Raw genomic sequence first — 21,800 nt, 5'->3', positions numbered from 1 at the left:
TCCAGTCTGTATCCTTATAATTGTTAAACCCCTTTATCCCCAGTTGTCGGACCTGGCTGATGGGGACTCATGCTGATGAAGACTGGAGACTTGAGTTACTTTAAATCCTGTAAACAGAACCAAATGTGAAACTTCACCTTGAAATAGTTATTTGACAGCCCCTGTGTTAAGTTGTTACAGATTCTAGTGAGTACCCTTCCCTGGTCACCCACTAGGACTGCTGTGAGGTGAATCCAAGTCTCTGTGCTCTGGAGCCTGAACAGAGTCCAGCCAGTGCCCACAGTCTCAGGGTGCAGACCCTCTATCTGGGGAGTTGCTCATCTTCAGAAAGTCCCCAAATAATGTGAAGGGCTAATCAAAACCTTTTTGCTTCATGTTACATTTTTCTAAAGCAGCAGTGTCCTTAAGTAGCTGTATTAATTGACAGTCTTTTATATTCTTTTTACACTCTGTCTAATGCTGCTCTTTTTTGTAAAAGCTGGTTGGTAGGTCATGTTGATCGCTCCCTTTTTGTTTTGTTCAGGTGTTCTTTCTGGAGAATGATGACCAACATAATGGTCTAAGTGACCCAGCAGATCATAGCAGACTGACTGAGAATGTGGCCAAGGCTTTCTGTTTAGCTCTCTGTCCTCACCTTAAGTTATTGAAGGAAGATGGAATGACTAAGCTAGGTCTGCGTGTTACACTTGACTCGGATCAAGTAAGTTGTAAACAGTATCTACTAGTTTAAGTTGTCAGTCGTCTTGTTTGGAGCTGAAAAGGGGACATGAGAGTTCAACCATTCTATTGCTCGATTCTGGAGGCTAGGCATTGGCAACATTAAATGCCACTCTATTAGCACTTAATGCTGCAAAATAATTTTTTCTAGAGGAAGAGGGTGGTTTTTTTTCTTTCCTGTATTCATGTAATTTTGACCTGTCACGTCTTGTCCTCAAAGGAAACCTGTACAACACTTCCAAAAGATGAGCCTGGAACTTAAATTCATAACTGCTAGACACCAAAAAATCATGGTCTCTATAAAGAGACTGGTTTTATGGCTCCTCAAAGGCTTATTACAACCATTTGTAACATACTAACCCTCCTTAGTCCATGACTGCTGAGGTGTTAATTGCCTCCTCCATTTCAAGTGTTTTCTTATGATATGTGTTAACCATTTATGCGTAACAATCTGTCCCATCTTGTATTTCTCTGTGACCCTCTGGTTACCTTTTCCAGACCTGAAGAGCCCGGTGAAGGCCTGTCTCTTCCAACCATAGAAGTTGGTCCAATAAAAAGAGATTACCTCACCCACTTTGTATCTCATCTAATTTTGAGGCATTTTTTGTTAGTTCACATTAGGTAGTGCTTTCTGCTTTTGACATCCATACTGGAACCCCTGAACTCTCAAAGCAATTGCATCACTTGCAGTATGGTCAGAGAGATCCCAGTGGAATACCTCCTCTTTTAAAGCTTTCACTTTGTATCTTTTAGGTTGGCTATCAAGCTGGGAGTAATGGACAGCCACTGCCCTCTCAATACATGAATGACCTGGACAGTGCCTTAGTTCCAGTGATTCATGGAGGAGCATGTCAGTTGAGTGAGGGGCCAGTCATAATGGAGCTCATCTTTTATATTCTGGAAAACATCTCATAAGAGGACTTCATTTTCTGTTCAGACCTGTTCCAGCAGCAGTTGTATCTGAATCATTTGCACTTTAAAACTGGAAGATTAAGCTTTTGTTAACACTATTGGGGGGAGGGGGGGAGTTGTTCCATAATTCTAAATCTTCTATGCATTGTCAACAAACAGAGGATCAGGGCAGCTTCTATACTACAAAATGTCTATGCTATCCTTGCAGCTCATACAGTTCTGTTACTGTTTAGAAAAATAATGCTCATATTTAAAGACTTAATTACAGTCATGTACTCTAAATGCTCAAACGGGTGCAAAGATCACTGGGGCGTAAATAAAAGATGAAATGTCAAATTTGTACTGTTTGTAGATGGACATGTAAGAAGAAACAATCAAGACCTCCATTCTGACCTCATCATAATACCATTCGTGGTTATTCTGTAGACATTAAAAAGTAATGTTTACATTATTTTGACCAGATTACTGGTTGAAGTACATCAGAGACACTTTAGGATATGCCTAGCAAGATGCATGGGAAGGTTACCTAGCCAAAAAAAATGGCATATGAGGCTGACTGAATGAAAGAAAGGGCATATCTTGGACAGTGGTATATAATTTAAACTTGCAGTTTTGTGTGTATATTAGGCTAGTATACTTATTTTTTCCCTACTTGTTATAAAAATTGTCACCTCAGATTTCCATAACCTAGAAAAACTTTGCCATTCTGTATTTTGTTTATGAATCTCAATGGTATACATCTGTCACAGGTAAAAGAAAAGTTAGCCCTAAAGTGTGGCTATGGTATTCCTGTTCCCCCAGTAGGTCCTGCTTTATAAAGAAAAGTAACACCCAGGGCACTTTTGTAAGTCTCCTCATTGCTGTAGACTGTAGTGTAACACTAGTGTCATGTAACACAATTTGCACTTAACGCTTACCCCCCATAACAAAAGCACAAAGTGGCTGTTGTTGCATGATGTGCTAAAAAAGAGGCTTTTGGTTCAGCTCAGAAAACTTGCACTTGGCCTCACCTACAAACAAAGGGCAGTTGAGAGGGGAGCAGCTGCTCACTTCTGCTACACAGCATTAGGAGAACGAGGAACAGCCACTACGAATGCGGTTCCACATTCTTACTAAATCAAATTTCCATCCACAGAACATGGCTCGTAAGTGGAAAGAGCTGAAAGCAGGCGTAATGAGCTAGTTTAGCCATGCCTAGGCGCTGCGGCTTGACTGTTACGACCCTCTTCATGGAGATAACAGGCAGGTCCAACAAAACACCAGTAAATGGTTTTTTTGGGGATGGGAAGAGATGAGAAACGCTGTTAAGGCAAGTCTTTGAATCTGGCCAACTTTTAGTGGTGACTCAGTCAATGCTGATTTGAAACTAATTTGCACTGTGGAAAGAGCAGCTTTTGCAGCAGAACAAAGGAACAGTAAAGCTAGAGTTAGGCTGATACAAGCAAATAGACAGAGCAGAAGGGAAACCACTCTACAGGTAGCAATCAATGTATTTTACAAAGGTACAATAGCTGTATAGGTGCTGAAGGGAATTGTGAATAAATGGCTACTGTTTTTTTAAAAAACAGTAAAACTATCCACATCTAGTCTAGAAAATTCCAGCTGCCACCTCAAGACATGTTTGGAAGGAAGAGTTGTAGAATCAGTTCCAACTGAATTAGTAAAAACAATCACTGGACAGGAGAGCACTTAGTCTCACTTTTTGTTTGCATTAAAATTCACCTTATCTCTGTCATTTGGTAATAGGTGGCCATGTGCTACTCTTAAAATGTTTCTGGCTGATCAAAGTTTAAGTTCCTACACAGCAATCCAAGAGGCTTCCTGCATTTTCATTTGTTTTGCTATAACGAAATGTAATCAAGTTTGACTTGAGTTATTTTGAAATTCCCTACAACACATTTTGTTTTTGCACACTCTTGAGTGTTGATATACATGTCTACAGAGTGTAAGTAAAGCTCTTTTGATTGACAACTACCATAAAAATCCTCCTGCTGGAAACTCCATTCCAGCATTGCCACAGCAGAAGTTTTTCAGTTACTTTAGTTCCATTAAGTTATGCTTATTGAGGCTAAAAAAACAAACAATCTTCTCTTCCTTACCCCGAGGAGTCAGGTTTGGGTTATGGTTGTGCAAAACACTATTGACTGGTGACTGACTTGTTTGCTTCAATCATAGCCTTTTAAATGACCTTAAAATTACCATATTGTTAAGAAAATGAGTACTTGTTTTAGAAAAAAATTGTACTTTTAAAATTCAGTTAGTTAACACTGCAAAAAACTGCATATTATATTTTTATTTTCAACATGTAGTTTTGTATATTAAATTTATTGAAATTAAAAACTAAATACTGTATTGTTTTAATCCTATCAGGAAGCAGAAGTGCTGCCTTTAGGTTTGATCTACCTGCCCATATGCTGCAGTAGCTCTGACACCCCATGCAGGCATAGCCTCCTTTTACTGTCAATCATTTCTTCAGGCTCATGTAGTTTAAGAACACACATCAAGCAGTTTTGGTACCATATCATTTTATGTATAGTCTATACAAAATTCTGCAAACAGCAATGATCCAGTTTTCTACACAAATAAGAGTGGCTATTTTTCAATCAATTAGTAAGTAGCCTAGTGAAACACTCCAATCCTTCAGAAAACCCTGTCATGTTAAACAGGCCATATCAGGCTTTACTGATTCCCAAGCATTAAGAAAATGAAGGCACACAAAGCAGGCTGAGTTGGAATAAACAGTGCGGGGGGGGGGGGGGGACAACAGGGCAGGCAACTGATAACCAATTCAAAACCCAGAGCTGCAACCCTATTCTAAAAAAAATCCTCATATCCTATTGTTACCTTAAGCCAAGGCACATCTAGTTAAGAGTGCTGCAAGAGCATGCAGAGGAGATGGGATACACTGCTGCTAAAGCTCTGCTTAAAGTGAACTATTTTCTTCATCCCAGGACACTTATAGGAGGAGCATACAGATCTTCAGAAGGGCCTGAGGGTGATCATAAGAGGAAGCAGTAGGTGGTATTCAATGCATAAGAGCATATATGCCTGAAAAAGAGTTGCTTCTAGCACAAGCTAGCCATGCTGGGAGCATAAGGTCTCATTTGCAAATTAATTACCTTGCACTGCTCCAGTGATTTTTTTTAAGAGCAAACCATTACAGGTTTCACGCACCACTATGAAACAGTCCCTGCAGAGGATAGTTATGATGAGTTTATATAACATTCATCTGGTGCTAATATTAGTAGTCCCATCTTAAGGCAATTCAATCCATTTTGCATAGATCAGTTCCATTTTTCCCACTAGTAGTAAGTTTCCAGGGCCTTACAATACTTGCCTTATAAAACTTAACACACACTAAGGTAATTACCAAAATAAAGACATGTTATGTCCAGTTGTACATTCATTTAACATCTTTGGTGCTCGCAGGTAGCAGTGTCCTATGTACAAACTCGATTCTGCAGCTTTTAGCATTCCTGGATCTGAAAAAAAACAAAAAACATAATGTCTTGCCACAGTGCAAAGTATGTATCCCACAATTAAGGCTACATACTGTTGACATTGTTCTGTCTGATGCCTAACTAGCAGCCTTCATAGAAATCCCAGGCAAAACTCTTCATTAAGTTACAGTTAAAGTGATTGAAGATAGAAAGTGTTAAATTATAGGTGACCAAAAGTTAGTGCTCTCAGCACATCTAGTAATGTCACTGCTTCAAGTGTGTGGGCAAATACGTCAGCCCTGGAGTATCTTGAGGTCTACAGCCATGCAGCCAAACTTTGTACAGTATATCTCACTGTCACCCTGGTTGGCTTCTTAGGGTGGTGCTGAGTCTCAAAGCCCAGGTCAACTGATGAAGGGCTAAAACTAGCAGTATAAACATTCCTGCTTGGGCTGGAACCTGGTTTCTGAAATCCGATGAGGGGGAGAGTCTAGGAGCCTGAGTTCCAGCCTGAGCAGGAACATTTACGTTTCTATTTTTAGCCCCAGAGACTGAGCGTGAATCAACTGACCCAGGCTTTGAGACTCTGCTATGGGTTTTTCTTTGCAGTGTAGACATACTCTTAACACAGCACTTAGTGTGATTTTTCAATGCTCCAAATTTGGACCTGAGCACTAGACATCATCCAGATCTTTCAAATAATATATAAAGTCTGTGGTAGCGAGGACATGATAAATCAGGATACTAGTCACCTACTTCACAGAGGTGCTATCTAAGCTTAATTACTATTTGTACTGCAAAATGAGAGATGCCAAGAAAGGTGCCATGTCAGGTGGGGGGAGAGGGGAGCCTGAGACTGCTCTGAACTCTAGGAGCCCAAGGGAAGGGGGAGGGATTACTGTGCATATACTTACATCATCAACTTTTGACTAGGACTGAGTGCTTTGGGGCAGCCTTTTTGTTCTATGTACAGTGTGGTCCACAAATGGGCTCCTAGGTGCTGTCACACTATAAATTAGTAATATCTGCTCAAAAAGTGAGCCGTCAATTTTTTTCTCCCCAAGTACTGATGGCTTACAGGAGCACTACTAAGCTTTATACCCATACACTGACAGGAGAGAGAGAACCTCCAGTGATTCACACAACAGGGCTGAGTACTGAGTAACCACTCTCCTAGGGGTTCATGAGCACAGCCCAAAGCTGAGAGAGCAGGGACAGTTTTAAGAATTACGGTTTCAGACAATCCATACAACTGGTACATCAGAACATTGTGAAGAAAAACTGTATCGTTTTAGAAGTATAGTTTGGTGTATACTTACACACAAAGAACATCCAAGTTAATGCAAGCACTCCACAGACAGGAAGTGTCAGGTGTATACAGTTACCCAGGGAATCTTAATCCAGCTCCCTTGTGCATCCAGTTCGTACACTGAATGAGGTAGGGACACTGTGGAAAAATTGTATGTGATCATGTAATTAAGTTATGCACAAGGGGGCTGCATTAAGATTCCACAGGCAGCTTTACATCTGGCATTTCCTAACTTTCAACTTTTCTTCGAGTAGATTTCTTTGTATGTAAATTTATTCTAAAACAAAAGGTAAAAAAAAGATGATACTTCACAGGGGGAAGAGATGCTATCTAAGCTGGATCCAAAATGGTGGATGGTAGGAGGGGAACCTTAGTTTGATTCTTCCCCATCTCACTACTGCTACAACTGTTTTGCCAGCAACCAGCTGTTCCCTCTACAGTGTGTGCATGAGCCCAGTTCTTCAGAATGTTCAAGTTGTTATTTTGGCATGATACTATTATTTCCTGAAGAATGCAAGTAACAGAAGGGAAATGGCAATTTCAACAGTTTATACCACAGCTAAACCTAAATGAAATTTACTAGACAAAGGTAATTTTTCTAGCCCAAGGCCTTTCTTCCTGCTAAATTTCAACAGTTTTATGCAAACAATAGAAGGATTAGGAAAAAAAGACCAAAAGAATCTTTTATAAATGAAAGTGTTAATCAATTGCTACCAGTTCCCGCTATGATATTTAACCTTCACATCCAATTGATTGAGATTGGTATAGGGAACACGATCAGATTTTGAATAGAAATAAACATTTAAAACAAAAAATCAAAACATCACTAGAAATAATAGGGAAGATCCATCTAGGAGCCTGAGCCACACAGGTAGGTCACTGACCGTGTAAGACATTCTATTTCATGCAGAGATTGTTAGTGGCTCTCAACTTCTAGCCAGAAGCACAGTTGGAAGAAAGGAGTGTTCATACCTTAGGATAACTAATGTTCAAGGATCAACCAGTTTTCTGTAATTGTTTGAAGATCTTGACCACTGAGTGGCTCCCTGAGTCTCACTTTCACCTCTAGTTTCCCTCCGGTGGGCTTCCTACCATCCAGAATCTGAAAGCACCACAAAAATAAGATTGCTCTCACACACACGCGTGTGTGTGCAAAAAGAAATACTGTAATGTCTTGTGGCAATCTCACTGAAAAGGGCAGCTGTTTTATGTCTCCCATGTGGTTATACAGGATCAATATAAATGTGCTATAACACTGACATTCAATAGAATGATCAACAGGGCTGGGCCGGTTTGTATTAAAGAAAGGCCTTTCATAATAGCCGAAGTTCTCTGAAAAATAAATGGATTTAACTTTTATATTCTTGTATTTATTTACCAAGACACACAAGGGATGTGTCTGGTATTTTATTTGCAGACCGTATTAAGACCATGTCTACACTAGAGTTTTGTTAACAAAAGTTATGATGCTTTAATTAAACCCTGTTGCCTGTCCACACTATGCTCCTTGTGTCAGAGTGCATCCTCACTAGCAGCTCTTGCATTGACACAGAAAGCAGTGCATTGTGGATAGCTATCCCACTTCAACTGGCCACAGGATGCTTTGGGAAGGGTTTGCAATGCCTCATGAGGCAGTTACAGTGTCACATGAGGCCGGTTTCTCAATCCCACCTAGATTACCAGCTGATTTTCAACTGAAGTATGTGTGTGTAGAGACAGAAACAGTGTGTGTTGGGGAAGTATGTGAAAGACTGTGTGGGGGGGATGTATATGTGAGAGCGACAGAGTGTATTTGGGAAATGTGTCAGCATACTGTCTCGTGCTCTTCAGACAGCCGCTTGAGCAATCAATCCTGGGGGAAGGGGACACCCCCCTCCCCCATCAGTCCCTGGCTCTGCACAGCAGTCTCTCTGCCCCCCTTCTCCCTCAGCAGCAGCCTGCTCTGCCTGCCTGCCGATTCCACATTAATGGGTCTGTGATTCCTTCCGTGGTCTCCCACAGCCTCCTTAGCTACTGGGAGCGGCGTCCTCGGCAGCTCCATGAGCTCTCCCCCCTGAGGAATGTCAGAACTTCGAAAGGGAGCTTCGAATGTCGAAGCTTCGAAAGGGGAGATGCACAGGCTTGCAGGGCAGTGGAGTTCAAAACAGTGAGCAGAGTGGGCACGGCGGGCATCGTGGGAGACTAACTTTGCTGCAAAAAACTTTATGCCTCTCATCGAGGTTGTTTTATTTTACCGCCAAATATAGCTTTGTAGTGTGTACACCTCCCCTGTTTTGTTGGCAAAAGCTGCCTTTTGCTGACAAAACTGTGTAGTGTAGACAAGGCCTTAGTTAGATTAATAATTTTATGGCCAGAAGTAGTAGTTACTCTCCTTGTGAAGTAACAAGATTCGAGTCCCTGTGGATGCTCCACAACCCCTCCCCCCCCCCACTTCGGGTTCTCATCATACACTCTGTGTTGGAGAAGGAACTGAGGAGGGTTCGCCCGCGCAATGCTGGTTAGACATGTGGGAGAGCGCAAGGAGGGGGGAAGCAGCGCATGCGAGGCCAAACAGACACTGCTACCAAAAGTCTCCGATCAGCAGCGCAGGGATGCAGACACCTACAGTGGAGCACCCCTACGGACACTACTTAAAGAAGAGCCATTATGATCCTCCAGCTTGACCTCTTGAGTAACACAGGCCATAGAATCCCACCCAGTCATTTCTGCATCAAGCCCACAATTTTTCTTTGAGCTAGAGCAGATCTTTAGAAATATATCCAGTCTTGATTTTAAGATTGCAAATGATGGAAAAGACACAACCTCCCTAGGGGAGTTGTTCCAATGGTTAATTACTCTAATTGGTCAGGAGTGAGGTTGTAGCATATGTAATAAACAACAATAGAACATATGAGGTTTTTACTGGATGTTGTAGAGAGGAGGCCAAGATGACATCTTCTAGGCGTGTATGTATATATCTATATCTATATACATATACATCTATCTATATATCTATCCACACACACACACATATATATATTACACATACATACATATACACACACACACAAATAAATACGTAGCTCTCACTACACCTGAATGCTCTAACATTTTGTTATTGCTACATCAACAGAAGAACAAAGCATACCTCAATTATCTCTCTAATTTCACATTCTGATTCCAGTTTGTCTAGTTTCAAATGTGCTGTTCCCACTTGCTTGTCACTTCTGAAAAGGCCCCTGTTTTAAAGAAAGTTGCCTTAGTGGAAGGAGGACAGGCTTTCTTAACACATCAAAAGAGACGAATGGTATGAGGTCATGCCCCCTTTCATCAAGGTTTTAGGATCGTGACAGTAAGGGCCTGGCTACCCAGCTGTACTAAAATGGAGGAACAAAGGATTAAAGTCTTTAATCAATTAAAATAGGAGAATTAGAAGAAAAGAAAAGAGGTGAAAACTCAAAGTAATGGAGTAAAAGAAACGAAGGCTTGGCCTAGCACTCTAATGACAGGACCCTTCATCACTATGCAGGAGAGTCAGACTTTAGAACAGTCGTAGGACACCCACTCTCCCCGACTGTCCTGGATACCCCATAATCAATCAAGACCTTTGTGGGGGAAAATCAGCTGGACAGAAGGGAACTGTCTCCCACACAGGATGTGCCAAAGAAGCTTCTACAAGACATTACTTATTAGAGCTGGCTGAAAAGAAAGTTTGACAGAAAAGTTTTCCATTGGAAAATGAAGTTTCATCAAAATCTAAATGTTTTGTGGGAAGTGTCAATTTCAACAAAATTTGACAGGAGAAAATGGAAAGCAATGGACTTTCTTGTTTCATTATTGTCAAAACCCTGTTTCGATAAGGTGGTAGAAATGTTTTGTTTCAACTTTGTCCTTTCAATTCATTTAGTTTCAAAAATATTAAAACATTAATTTTATTCTATTAAATATCTTCTATAATAGTTTAAAAATTACTGAAGCCTTTTTGAAATTAAAACCCTTTTTTTTTTTTTTCAAAATTTCCATTTTGTGGAAAATGTTAACATTTTGTTTCAATTCAGAATGAAAACAATTCTGAAGTGTCAGTTTCCCACATAATGAAAATTCCATTTTCCAGCCAGCTCTATTATTTACATAGCACTGTCTCTTTGTATGGCATTTTACAGAGCATGGCACTTACAAGCAAGTAGTAGCCAGAGAGAGTCTGGAGCTAATGCAGTCCTCTGAGGAATGGTCAAAGGGTAATCCAGGTTCAGAGACCACACCACATTCTGATACCTACCTGCCTCAGATAGCGACAAAATACTTTGAGACAGGCACATACTGACTGTCAAGGCTGGAAAAGTGATTTTATGGAGCTTAGTAATACACAATTCAAGATCATGATGGGAACCAGTGTATGCTGGAATGACTAATGGTTCCCAAAGAACATGGTATTGGGAGAACGATTAGAAAAATTCTCCTCAGTTTCTTACAGCTAAACAGTTTTGTAATCAGTGACCTGTCTTTCCAAAGTGTTAGCCTCGAGCCCCATGGTCAAGCCATTTTGTAGAATCTTGAGTGGCCATTATTTTATATAAATTTATCTTGATACATCTCACTTGTAGTATTTGAACCTTGGCTGTTGACGCTGCAGACATAATTGTAAGTTTCCTTCAGGATTTTGAGTATTTATTATCTTCTTTCAAATGTCCACATGACTCTAGCACATTCCTTTCCATTTCCAGGTGGATAGTTTTAACAGCACCAGATATGGGCCCTGTTGCTGTACATCCTTCCCTGTTGGGAGCATGAGGGGAGATTCCAGTATATCTAAATAATGCCAGGCCAAGAAGTGGTGACCAGAATAATTGTGCCTTGTTCCTTTTTGTGACCTTCTTTACCATTTTCATTATCAGCAGAGTGGGAGGTATAAATGAGATCCTCCTGAGATAAGATTTCCATAGTCTGATTCAGTGCAATTACTGGCTGGAAGGGAAGCATGAAATTCTGCAAGGTCCCACTGGGTATCCGTGCATGAGATCAACATGCCCAGGGGCTGAGTTAGGGATTTTAGTACAGAAAGGGGGGAAGGGGAAACAGTGTTTGACAAATCAAAGACGCTATCTTCCGCTTCCTCTCTTCTGAGATAAAGACTATCCTGGCCAGCATCCAGAACAACCCATAGATGCTGGAGATTTGTGAAGGCTGTAGTTGGATCTTCCCCCTTCTTTATTTCAGAGCCACGTTCCTGAAGAGATATAATGATGGTTGCTATGCCCTGCTATGACTTTGGATGAGGGTCTGACGAGATGGTCATCCAGAAAACAGGTAGATGTGAGTCCCTTTCTTTTGGAGGGAAGCTATCAGGACAACTGGGATCTTCATAAATACATGTGGATGTTGTAAGTCTGAAATGTGAGTGCTCTGTATTGAAAAGTGTTTCCTGTTTAAGAAAAACCCAAAAGGCATCTCCACTGATGACAACTCATCATTAAATGAGAGGGAGATTTATCATTACATACTGAAGATATAGAGTGTTGGAAGGATGTTACTGTAATGTCTCTGTTGGTTTGTTTCAGAAAGGTGAAATTCAGTATGCCCTGCATGGCTGTTTCTCTTCTGTAACACAAAAATACCTGACTGTGCACCACAACACGTGTTTCTCCCTGGAACAGGCTCTATCATTCTGAAATATAAGGAGGTCTACTACACATTTATTTTCTGAGGCTATAAGGGATTTTTCTAAATTAGAGGAAAAGGGTAGACTTGACCAAGATTTAAAAAAAAAAAAAAAAAAAAAGTTGAAAGTCAGGGGGATCAGCACTTCTAAAAATCAGACCATTTAATTCAGATGTCTGTGGGCTTGGGAGCCTAATTTTAGGCACTCCTTTTTTAAAACCATGGCATTGTTCCTGGGAGAAGAAGGTCGATCTACTGAATCTACTCCTCTGATTATGTCAAGTACCTACTTTTCCTCCATGGTTGATTCTTGGGTCTAACCTCCCAGACAGGAGGGGCCAGATTCTGCATGACACCTTCTGAAAGGCGCAAAACAGAAGGCACAGCCACCGCAATGGTGCAAAAGGGCTTCAATAGGGCCAGAAAATGGCCCAACATGTCCTCAAACTTTGGGAAGCCAAAGTCCTGTGCAGGTTTCTAAGTTATGGTTTCTATAGAAGCCTATTATGTATCTTCCAACTCCCCAAAATGCCTCTTCCTAGTGTGTGATATCTATGCTGGTTCTTGGAACAGTGGTAACCTTAAAGAGAATATCCGCTGAGGTAATATGGACTGAAATCTCTGATTGGAATGAGAGGAATGTGGGACTTTTTCCACCTTGTCCAAAGTCTCTGTGTCTGCTTTATCTATACGCTTCCCAAACAGTCTGTACCTCTGAAATATATAGAAGACATCATCTGATGTTGGAAGCAATTTTGCTGTGCATATGTTATGTTGTGCCCCTGTGGGTTGTCAGCAGCAGAGACTGAACCTGGGACCTTTGGCTCTTAAAGCAGGAACCTCTATTGTTTAAGCTAAAGGACCCAGGTCCGTTACCCAAAGCTGTAGCAGGCTGATGAACCTCCATATGCAACCCAGCCACCACTAGATGGAACAGTGTACCACATTGAATGGGTGTGGGCTACACAGATGGAGCAACAGATGCTGCCAGACCACCACACTGGAAGCCTTGGAACATGCAGCAAATTGTAATCAGGTGAAGCATCTGAAAGCTATTGCTAGGGAAATTTAATTTAAAATAGATTTCATTTTGTTTTGCCCTGATGGCTTCACATTTCTGTAAGCTTGCCCATCCAAGCAAGAGTAGCTCTGGCAAAACAAGAGGATGCAGTCAGTGCTGCCAGAGCCAGAGGCACCGATGATCCAATTTTCCTGTCTCTGGATTCCTTTGGCAGAAGCTCTCTCTCAGATGGTGCGACTGTGACCTTTACTGATGAAGCTGCACTGACATGACAAAGTCCTATAGGAGCATGTAGAATTGTGAAGTTACCTGTTAGTGTGTTTCATCTTGCTAGGAAATTTCCTTTGTGTTATTCACATCCTCATCATAAACCAGGTGAAGAAGAATTAGAGAACTCTCCTTCAGCAGGTTTTTGGTGTTTTTTTTCTTTTGTTCATGTTTTTAGCTCTAATTATATTTTGTTTAACACCAGAGCCTGCAAAGACAGACCCCATCTCTGATTAATTCTGGGGAGTCCACAGCTGAGAATATGAAGTGTTTCACTCCAGGCCATGGCTTCAGAAGTTTAATTTGCTCAGAACCAATTTTAATAATATATTGCATGTGTCTTCTGGTTCCAGGCAGAGCATGAAACATTTTAACTCAATTTGGCCACATTCCACCATTTCTAAAGTAGACACATTCGAATACGTAGCATACCCACAGTAAATATTCATTTACATGGGACTGTAATGGTACACAGCCCGGCATATTAGGAGTGTGATGCCAAAAATATAGTAAGAGGAACTCTTGGAACACAGGCTGGAAAGTTTATAAGCAAGAGTTGTGGGTGGGCTTTAGGACTGGAATGTATTAGGGAATGGGCAGGTTCCAAATGAATGCTCTGAAGGAGAGTGAAAGTGCCACACTTCAGGAAAGATGCGGATAAACTGAAGAAACTCCAAAGAAAAGCAACAAAAATGATAAAAGGTTTAGAAAACCTGACTTATGAGGAAAAGTTAAAAAAAAAAAAAATGGGGCATGCTTATTCTTGAGAAGAGAAGACTGAGGGGGGGGGACCTGATAATAGTCTTCAAATATGTTGAGGGCTGTAATCAATTGTTTTCCATGTGCACTGAAGGTAGGACAAGAAGTAATGTGCTTAATCTGCAGCAAGGAAGGTTTAGGTTAGAAAGTTTTTCCTAAAATCTAACTATAAGGGTAGTTAGGTTCTGGAATAGGCTTCCAAGGGAGGCTGTGGAATCTCCTTCATTGGAGGTTTTTAAGAACAGGTTGGACAAAACTCTGTCACAGATGGTCTAGGTTTACTTGGCTTTCCCTCAGCGTAGGAGGCTGGACTACATGACCTCTTGAGATCTCTTCACCCCTACATGTCTATGATTCTAAGAGCTATGAGGGATACTTCCCCCTCTGGAAAGGCTTTTAGCCTTCAAAGGTGCTTTGAAGGCAGTGGAACAGCCTGATGTATAGGACAACAAGGAGCTGATCCCTGGGCCAAATCATTGAGATGAGACCAAAGGAATAGTGTCTGCAGGTGTTTCTTTAAAAAAAAAATAACATTACCACTTCATCACTGTTGAGGGTAATGGGGAGGTAGGCCCATATCCTCAAAAAGTAGAGGAGAATGAGAAGCAGAGCGAGACACACAAGACAGAGGAGCTGCCAGTATCTGAATAAGGAGCTGGCACCTTCTTCAGTAGCTCAGGCATTGTGGGTAAGCTGCTGGCAGAAGAGATGTCCCACAGCATTCTTACCTGGCTTGATAAAGACCTCATCTACATGCTGCTGGAATATTCAATCTTTGCCCCTGGAATCTGCGTGGAGAAAGCTGAGCAATGGCATTTCTTGCTCCACTCCTCTCCCTTACTGTCTGTCATTTCTGAGGCGTGCGGAGAAGGTGCTGCCCCATAAACCCGAGAATAAATCTCAAAACCAATCAACACAACCAGAGGGATTTACTTTAAAATCTTTTACAAATCTTTTTAAAGGCTCTGGGTCAGACTTAGAATGAAATTAATAGGCAGCAGGTTTAAAAACAAACTAAAGGAAGTACTTCTTCACACAATGCACAGTCAACCTGTAGAACTCTTGCCAGGGGATGTTGTGAAGGCCAAAGCTATAACACGGTTCAAAAAAGAACTAGATAAGTTCCTGGAAGATAGAGTCATCAATGGATATTAAGGGATGCAACACCGTGCTCTGTGTCCCCCAGTCTCTGTTTGCCAGAAGCTGGGAGTGGACAACAGGGGATGGATCACTGAATTGCCTGTTCTGCTCATTCTCTCTGAAGCACCTGCCATTGGCCATTGTCAGAAGACAGGATGCTGGGCTACATGGACCATTAGTCTGACCCAGCATGGCCATTCTTATGTTCTCTGGTCCAGAGGGACACCCAGAGTTTGTCAGCTGCACATGCCTGGAAGCTCAGAGCTCTGGAGAGTTCTTCTGAAGGGGTATTTTAAGCCTGACCCAGAGCCACATACCTCCGGCTGCTAGGGGGATGGGAAATGCTCCTTGAGAAGACCATCAGGATATGTAGTGGACAAAGAAAGGTTAAAACAAATGTGAACTTTTTCAACAAAGATGGCTGTGAGGTACCCCAACACTAAAATCTTGAAACAACAACAGTGATAGTTGAGCAGTCAGTGATGATGTAGAAAAGGGGAGAGGGCTCAGGGGGAAGAGGAGAAGAATCAAACCTGCCTTCATTAGGGACATAAATGGAAGATTTAGATTTACACAAAATAAGCTTTTTAAAAAAAGTTAATATTTTCCTTGTTCATAAATTAACTTTTGTAAACAGAAAGCGATCTCAGAACAGTTCTGTACATGCCAGCAAGAGAAAAAGAACTGCACAAGCACACAGCCATTGAGATGGACAAAGGCCCATTATCCAACATCTTAGCTTAATAACGAGTCATTAATTTACCTCAGAATTAATAAATCTAGATCACTCCAGTACTAATGGATTCAAAATGAGCCCAGAGTTAGGACATTTGCTCTACACATTTTTAATTGTTAACTTCCTTTTCATCTGCTGTCTGTCTAGATATTTCTAAGGCCCCCCCAGTCACTGTATTACCTGAGCTACTTGTTCATAGCAAGAAGAAAGGTGCATCTCATGTGTCATTGAGATGGAGCTTTGTCTAGTGGTTAAGCACAAGATAGGAGTTAGATTTGGATTCTCTTCATGGCTCTACCCTGGAATAGCTGTGACCTTTGGAAAGTCATTCAAACCTTGCTATGCCTCAGTTTCCACATAAGATTGAGGTAGGTGGTATCCTCCAAGAGTGCTGTAAGATTTAATTCACTAGTAATGGCTGGAGAGTGCTTTGAGATCCTCAGGTTCGGGCACTACAGAAGTGCAAAATATTATTATAATTTGCAATTATTTTTCATCCCTTTTACTATTAGTGATTTGTCAATAGATTATTAGATGTTTGTGTGTGGGTGAAAGAGATAGACCAGCAAGAGCCAAGTTTGATCATCTACTCAATTTGAGACTTAGATACAACAGAACCTCAATAATCCACAAATCTGATGGTTTCACTCTACAACTCAAAGATCTTGTAGCAGAAAGCTGCAGTGAGGTGCCATCTCACCCAGATTTCATTACTTTATAAAGTTAACCCACACAGCATTTAGTAGAATGCACTGAATGATCACAAATAGTTCAAACCAGGCAGCACTTATTAAAGTAACATGAATGAAATACATTTTGATTCTGTATCTTTTATTTCTTAAACTGGATTGGTCAGTGCTCGTTAACTGGTAGAATGCAGTAATTGACAACTGAGTGCACATTAGTGAGGTTTTACTGTGTTTTGTAAGGGAAGTCAGGGTGCTCAGATACTCTTTGATGTAATCTGGAGACATGGTAGCATGACAGCTGTTTACTGCTCAACTGAAGAAAGAAAGACAAATTAAATTAGTGTAATTCCTAAATTACAAATACTGCAAATAAATCTGTCATTTTGTTACCTCACAAGTTCACTACTACGGAATCAGGATGGAGAATAAAAGCCATAGACTTACCCTTTGTGAAATATTTCAAACTTAATTCCCTTGGTCTGAATCACTCTTCGGAAGCCTCTGTGATTTCGGTTAATGGTCAACTTGAACAGCTGATCATATTCTAGAAACAGGAGGAAAAAAATGTGAGAATTGTGAAAATCATCAAATTAAGCGACTAGATCTTTTTCAGTGATGGACGCATTGCATTCAGAACTTTCAGTCTACTGCAATTTGGCCCATATAACACCACTTCACACTTACATAGCAGCTTCTATCTCAAAAGGCCAACGCGGTTTCAAATGTTAATGAATTAAACCCCACAATACCCCTCATTATCATCATCCCCACTTTACATATCTGAAGAAGAAATTAAGTGATTTTCTCAAGGTCACACAACAAATCAGTGGTAGAGCCAGGAACAAAACACCTAGGTCTCCCAGCTCTGTGCTTTAACCATAAACTATCCTTCCTGGAGCATAAGACAAAGATCCAAAATGAGAGAGAAAAAATTACTAATTCAGGAAAATAAGGATAACGGGCAATGTTTCACCAGCATAAACAACATCAGGGTAATTATGAACCACCAGAGATAGAAACAAGGGGACAGATTCCAATCTCAGCTACACTGTTGTAAATCCAGAGTACATGACTAGGAAATAGGGATCCGGCTTTTTTAACATGATTTTTGTAGTTACTATATTGAAAATTAGAAACAAAATGCTTTCAATCTTCAGGGAAAAAAAAAAAGCTTGGAATCCTAACCTCAAAGTTTATTACTCCCAATCATAAACTAGTGTTTTGGAAACTCAATGCAATTCAAATGATGTGGTATGGAGGAAAAAAGGAGGGTAAACAGAATGATACAAATTTAAAGTTGACCTGCAAAGGAAGAAGAATTGGGCTTGTAACTTGTTTTGCTTCTTTATTATGTACAAAGAAAGCCTGAAGGGATTCTTTAAAAACAAAAACAAAACAAAAAAAACCCAAGGTTTTTCCTCCCATTTTTTTTTTTTAATATTAGAAATAAGATCTAGGCTGAAAGATTCTATGACAACTATTTAATTTAAATGGTAAATGAACATTTTGGATAAAAGAAACCTTTGTTAAAGATTAAGTGCCTCTACCCCTTCAATTAAGGTGAGAGCTCACAATACATATGCTTCTGAAACATCTAGCAAGTAGGTCCTCCTGCAAGAATCTAGGAAGACCAGACTTGACATTCCTGCTATTTTAAAAAGGTAAAAACAAGTGGGGGAAAAACCCACAAAACTTGGTTTGGAAAAAACAAAGTACCAAAAAGGGGCACAATCCCAATTTTTAAAAAGTCCTTTGCTAGTCATCTTTAAGATCTGCTGTGTTGTGAAGGCAACATTTCTAACATTAGCAGATCAATACAAATGATTAACAAGATCAGTCAGGCTCATCCAGTCACTACCCTCGGAACAAATGATCAGAAAGGAAATAAAGTGTGATCTCTGAAGATTCATAAGTGAATTATTTATGCATCCTTAATTTGTTTTTTTTGTACTGGTCTGTCGCCTAACGGGGCTACTATAGTAGCCCGAACCTATTGGATGTAGCAAAGGCTCAGTGGTACTGAGCAACAAGATCATTTGATTAAGAACTGACATGAACAATGGCTCCCTGCACTCGATGAGGGAGAGTGGGGATAGAAAGTTAAACTCCTACAGCAACTGGATTTATCCTGACAAGGCCTCTGGTAACTGAAAAGAAAAGCAGTCTGCTCTCCTAGCATGGCTTACAGTGTGGGACTAGCCTGTACTCCAAAGTGGTTTTAAGGTGCAGAGTTTCACCCCCTTTCCCCAGAACAGATACAAACCTGGAGAATTGGTATTTTTAATTACTGCCGTTTTACTTTTCTGAGCTTGTTCCTATTAAAAAAAAGAAAAGAAAAAGCAACATTTACATAAAGCCACCAACCGTTGTTGCAATACTGCTAATATGAAGCAGTAACCTCTTTTTTTAAACATATATGAAGTACTTGAGTTGTCCAGCATCATAGCAAAGCTATTTGGTGCAAATGGAGAGAGCTGACCCCAGTTCTCTCTGATAAAAAGATTCCAATAAAGTTAAAAGGTACAGTGTATAATATTGTAATATGACCCTTCCTAATGTACGAACAGAGACTTGGCCAGCCACAAGGAAATAAATCAGTATGTTCTCCACTATGGAAATGCACATGGTGAGATGGTCAAATGGCTGGACATGCAATGATAAGAAACAAAATGAGGTTGTGAGGGACCTAATATGGGTCACCCCAACTGAAGACAAGTTGAGAGAGGCAAGGCTACATTGGTATGGACATGTCCAGTGGAGACCTGAGAGTTGTATTGGAAGGATGGCCCTTGCAATGATCATGGATGGAAGATGACCAAGGGGAAAGCCAAAGACTTGGTACATTGACCAGATATCCGCAAACATTAGAGGAGACCAATTTTCTCGTCCAAACCAGGTGTACAATCATGAGTTTTGGAAGTAGGTGATACAAGACTCTGACCCCCCAGTAGGGACTGGCAAGGAAAAAGAAGAAAGAGCTTGAGTTATAGGAGGTTATCGAGGGTAAAAACGGCATGGGCGCATTTATGATTCCAATATTTCTATTTCATTGTGGTAACAAATGTAACTTTAGAGCTAGAACTAGCCAAAAGGAAATATTAAACACAAATGCGATAGATAAGTGATATGGCCACACCTGATTCAACACTCTCATCATAAAACTAATTGGTGCGGCTATGAGACATGATAAACGGTGCACATTCTACTAGGCTATCATTCTATTCCTTCTACTGGAGCTGAAATAAGAAGCAGCTTTTGGTGCTGCACAAGGAGTCCAATGCAAGTCATTCAGGGAATTTGCCAACGATTATTCTTCCTGACAATCACTCTGCCACCAAAATGAATTAATTTTTAACGCAAAGCAGAGTATAAGCCAAATGTCCTTATTCACTCTCCAGAGAATGTGACCTAATTATCACAGCTACTTTGAAAAACTGATTCCAGCTATGAAGGAGAAATAGGTATATTTAATTTTTTGGCTAAGATGTAGTGATCTGGCTTTTTTAACACTGAAAACGAGAGATTAAAAACAGCTATACTGGCTTTATATATATTACTTATAAAATTACACATACAGGCCTGATTTTGTTCCATTATGCTGGTGTAAATCAAATGGAGTGACTCCAGATTGACAACCATGTAACTCAGATCAGAATATGGACCAGTCCAAGTCTCTTTTTTGCACCAGGTTTTTCCGCAGGTAATTTAATAAACTTCAATAGAGTTACTACAAGTTTACCACGAGGTCAGAATCAAGTCCTGTATATTTAAAGAAACCCGGGGGGCTATGATCACATGCTGCTGAGAGCTAGAAAATTAGGGCTAAATCTTCTACACTGTTATAGATATATTGCACCGGGGAGTCAGTGACAGAAGCCCTGGTACATCTTCTGGTACCAGAAGTATACATGTAGAGTTCCCCCTTAGCACAGACTGCTGCACTCAGAAACTGGGGAAGAGGTATAGCACCATGCACTGAGGTTCGAGTGGCAGACTTCTTTTCATTTCCTGGTTTGCCTCACATTTTTGTTAAGACAGATAACTGACTCCCCACCTGTGTCAGCTTCTTTGGGGCCATCCCACCTCACAGGGTAAACTGTGTAATACCATATCAATCCACAAAATGTCAACATTAAACACACACACACACACACACACAAGTTGGAAAAAAATCAATCCTGAATGCAAGGTGTAGTCTGTGTGCCAAGTAACAGTATTTTAACAGTAACGGTATTTTAAAACAGGTTAGACAAACATCAGTCAAGGATGGTCTAGGTATATTTCATTCTGCCTCAGCGTAGGGAATGGACTAGAGATCTCGTGAGCCCTTTCAGCTCTGCATTTCTATGATTCTATTCTCAGGGATTCTCATCAAGATAGTTGGAAAGTAGGGGCTGGAACTCATGGTTTTCCAAAGAAAGTGGAAAAAATAAATCTGAAATCATTTTGGCGGTAGTATTCAAAGGTATGTGTGTGGGGCGGACTTTCAAGGTCCAATAACATTTACATCTTTAGGGAGAGGGAGAACCTGAAAAGCTGTCTCAGAAGGCCCCAGTCAATGTAATGACAAAAATACCCTGAATTTTACTAGCAATTATATAAACACAGACAAATCATCTGAGAAAAGGTTACTTATATGGGCCAGATCCTGTCCTCAGAGATCCGAGCATCTCCCACTGACCACAGTGGGAGTCACATGCATTTATATGAGGGTAGAGTTTTTTGTCCATTTCTAAACAAGCATCTAAAATGGCTTGAACTATTTATTTTTAACTAAAAAAACCAAAAACAGGTTTGCAACTCAGTTATAATTCATAGCAAGCATTTACAACTTGTCAACTCCTGAAAGTAATAGGCCCACACCACCTCTAAGTTAAATGTGGCTCTATAAGCTATTAAGATAACATTGCTAAGTAATGCAGGGTTTTGGATTGAGGAACAGCAAAGGCCTGAACACACACTCACCGTATTAGGGTACTGAAATTCAAATTTCACAAACGCATCCAAATCATTTGGCGTCACACCTGTGCAAGACAACAGTCAAACAGTCAAGCCAGGGATTTTCAAAAGCACCCAATTGACTTTTAATAGGACTTATGGACCTAAATCACTTAGATGCTTTTAAAAACCCCATCCACTGGAACACTGGCAATCAAAGGCAAACATTCTGCTA

General features: G+C 40.5%; 2 protein-coding genes across 6 annotated transcripts in view; one reads left to right on the top strand and one right to left on the bottom strand.

The window, feature by feature from the left end:
* The window catches only part of ZFYVE9 (zinc finger FYVE-type containing 9), a 99,598-nt gene extending 95,635 nt beyond the window's left edge, over positions 1 to 3,963 (top strand). The window contains exons 18-19 of the mRNA XM_054037221.1: positions 524 to 700; positions 1,471 to 3,963. Of these exons, the coding sequence (XP_053893196.1) occupies positions 524 to 700; positions 1,471 to 1,632 (339 nt within the window). The 3' untranslated portion in view covers positions 1,633 to 3,963. The remainder of the gene's footprint in view (positions 1 to 523; positions 701 to 1,470) is intronic.
* Positions 3,964 to 4,117: 154 nt separating this feature from the next.
* The window catches only part of CC2D1B (coiled-coil and C2 domain containing 1B), a 67,262-nt gene continuing 49,579 nt past the window's right edge, over positions 4,118 to 21,800 (bottom strand). For 4 of the 5 annotated variants that reach the window (XM_054037122.1, XM_054037125.1, XM_054037123.1 and 1 more), the window contains exons 20-25: positions 21,593 to 21,651; positions 18,891 to 18,942; positions 17,072 to 17,171; positions 9,506 to 9,596; positions 7,351 to 7,480; positions 4,118 to 5,111 (exon numbers count right to left, since the gene is read on the bottom strand). In XM_054037122.1, the coding sequence (XP_053893097.1) occupies positions 7,361 to 7,480; positions 9,506 to 9,596; positions 17,072 to 17,171; positions 18,891 to 18,942; positions 21,593 to 21,651 (422 nt within the window). In that variant the 3' untranslated portion in view covers positions 4,118 to 5,111; positions 7,351 to 7,360. Of the gene's footprint in view, positions 5,112 to 7,350; positions 7,481 to 9,505; positions 9,597 to 16,744; positions 16,941 to 17,071; positions 17,172 to 18,890; positions 18,943 to 21,592; positions 21,652 to 21,800 lie in introns of those variants that run through there. The other variant, XM_054037126.1, reaches the window with a different exon arrangement.

This window comes from Malaclemys terrapin, chromosome 8 (assembly GCF_027887155.1).
Source record: "Malaclemys terrapin pileata isolate rMalTer1 chromosome 8, rMalTer1.hap1, whole genome shotgun sequence".
Lineage (NCBI taxonomy): Eukaryota > Metazoa > Chordata > Testudines > Emydidae > Malaclemys > Malaclemys terrapin.
Note: the sequence above shows the minus strand (reverse complement) of the source record. Positions and strands in the feature narration are given on the sequence as shown.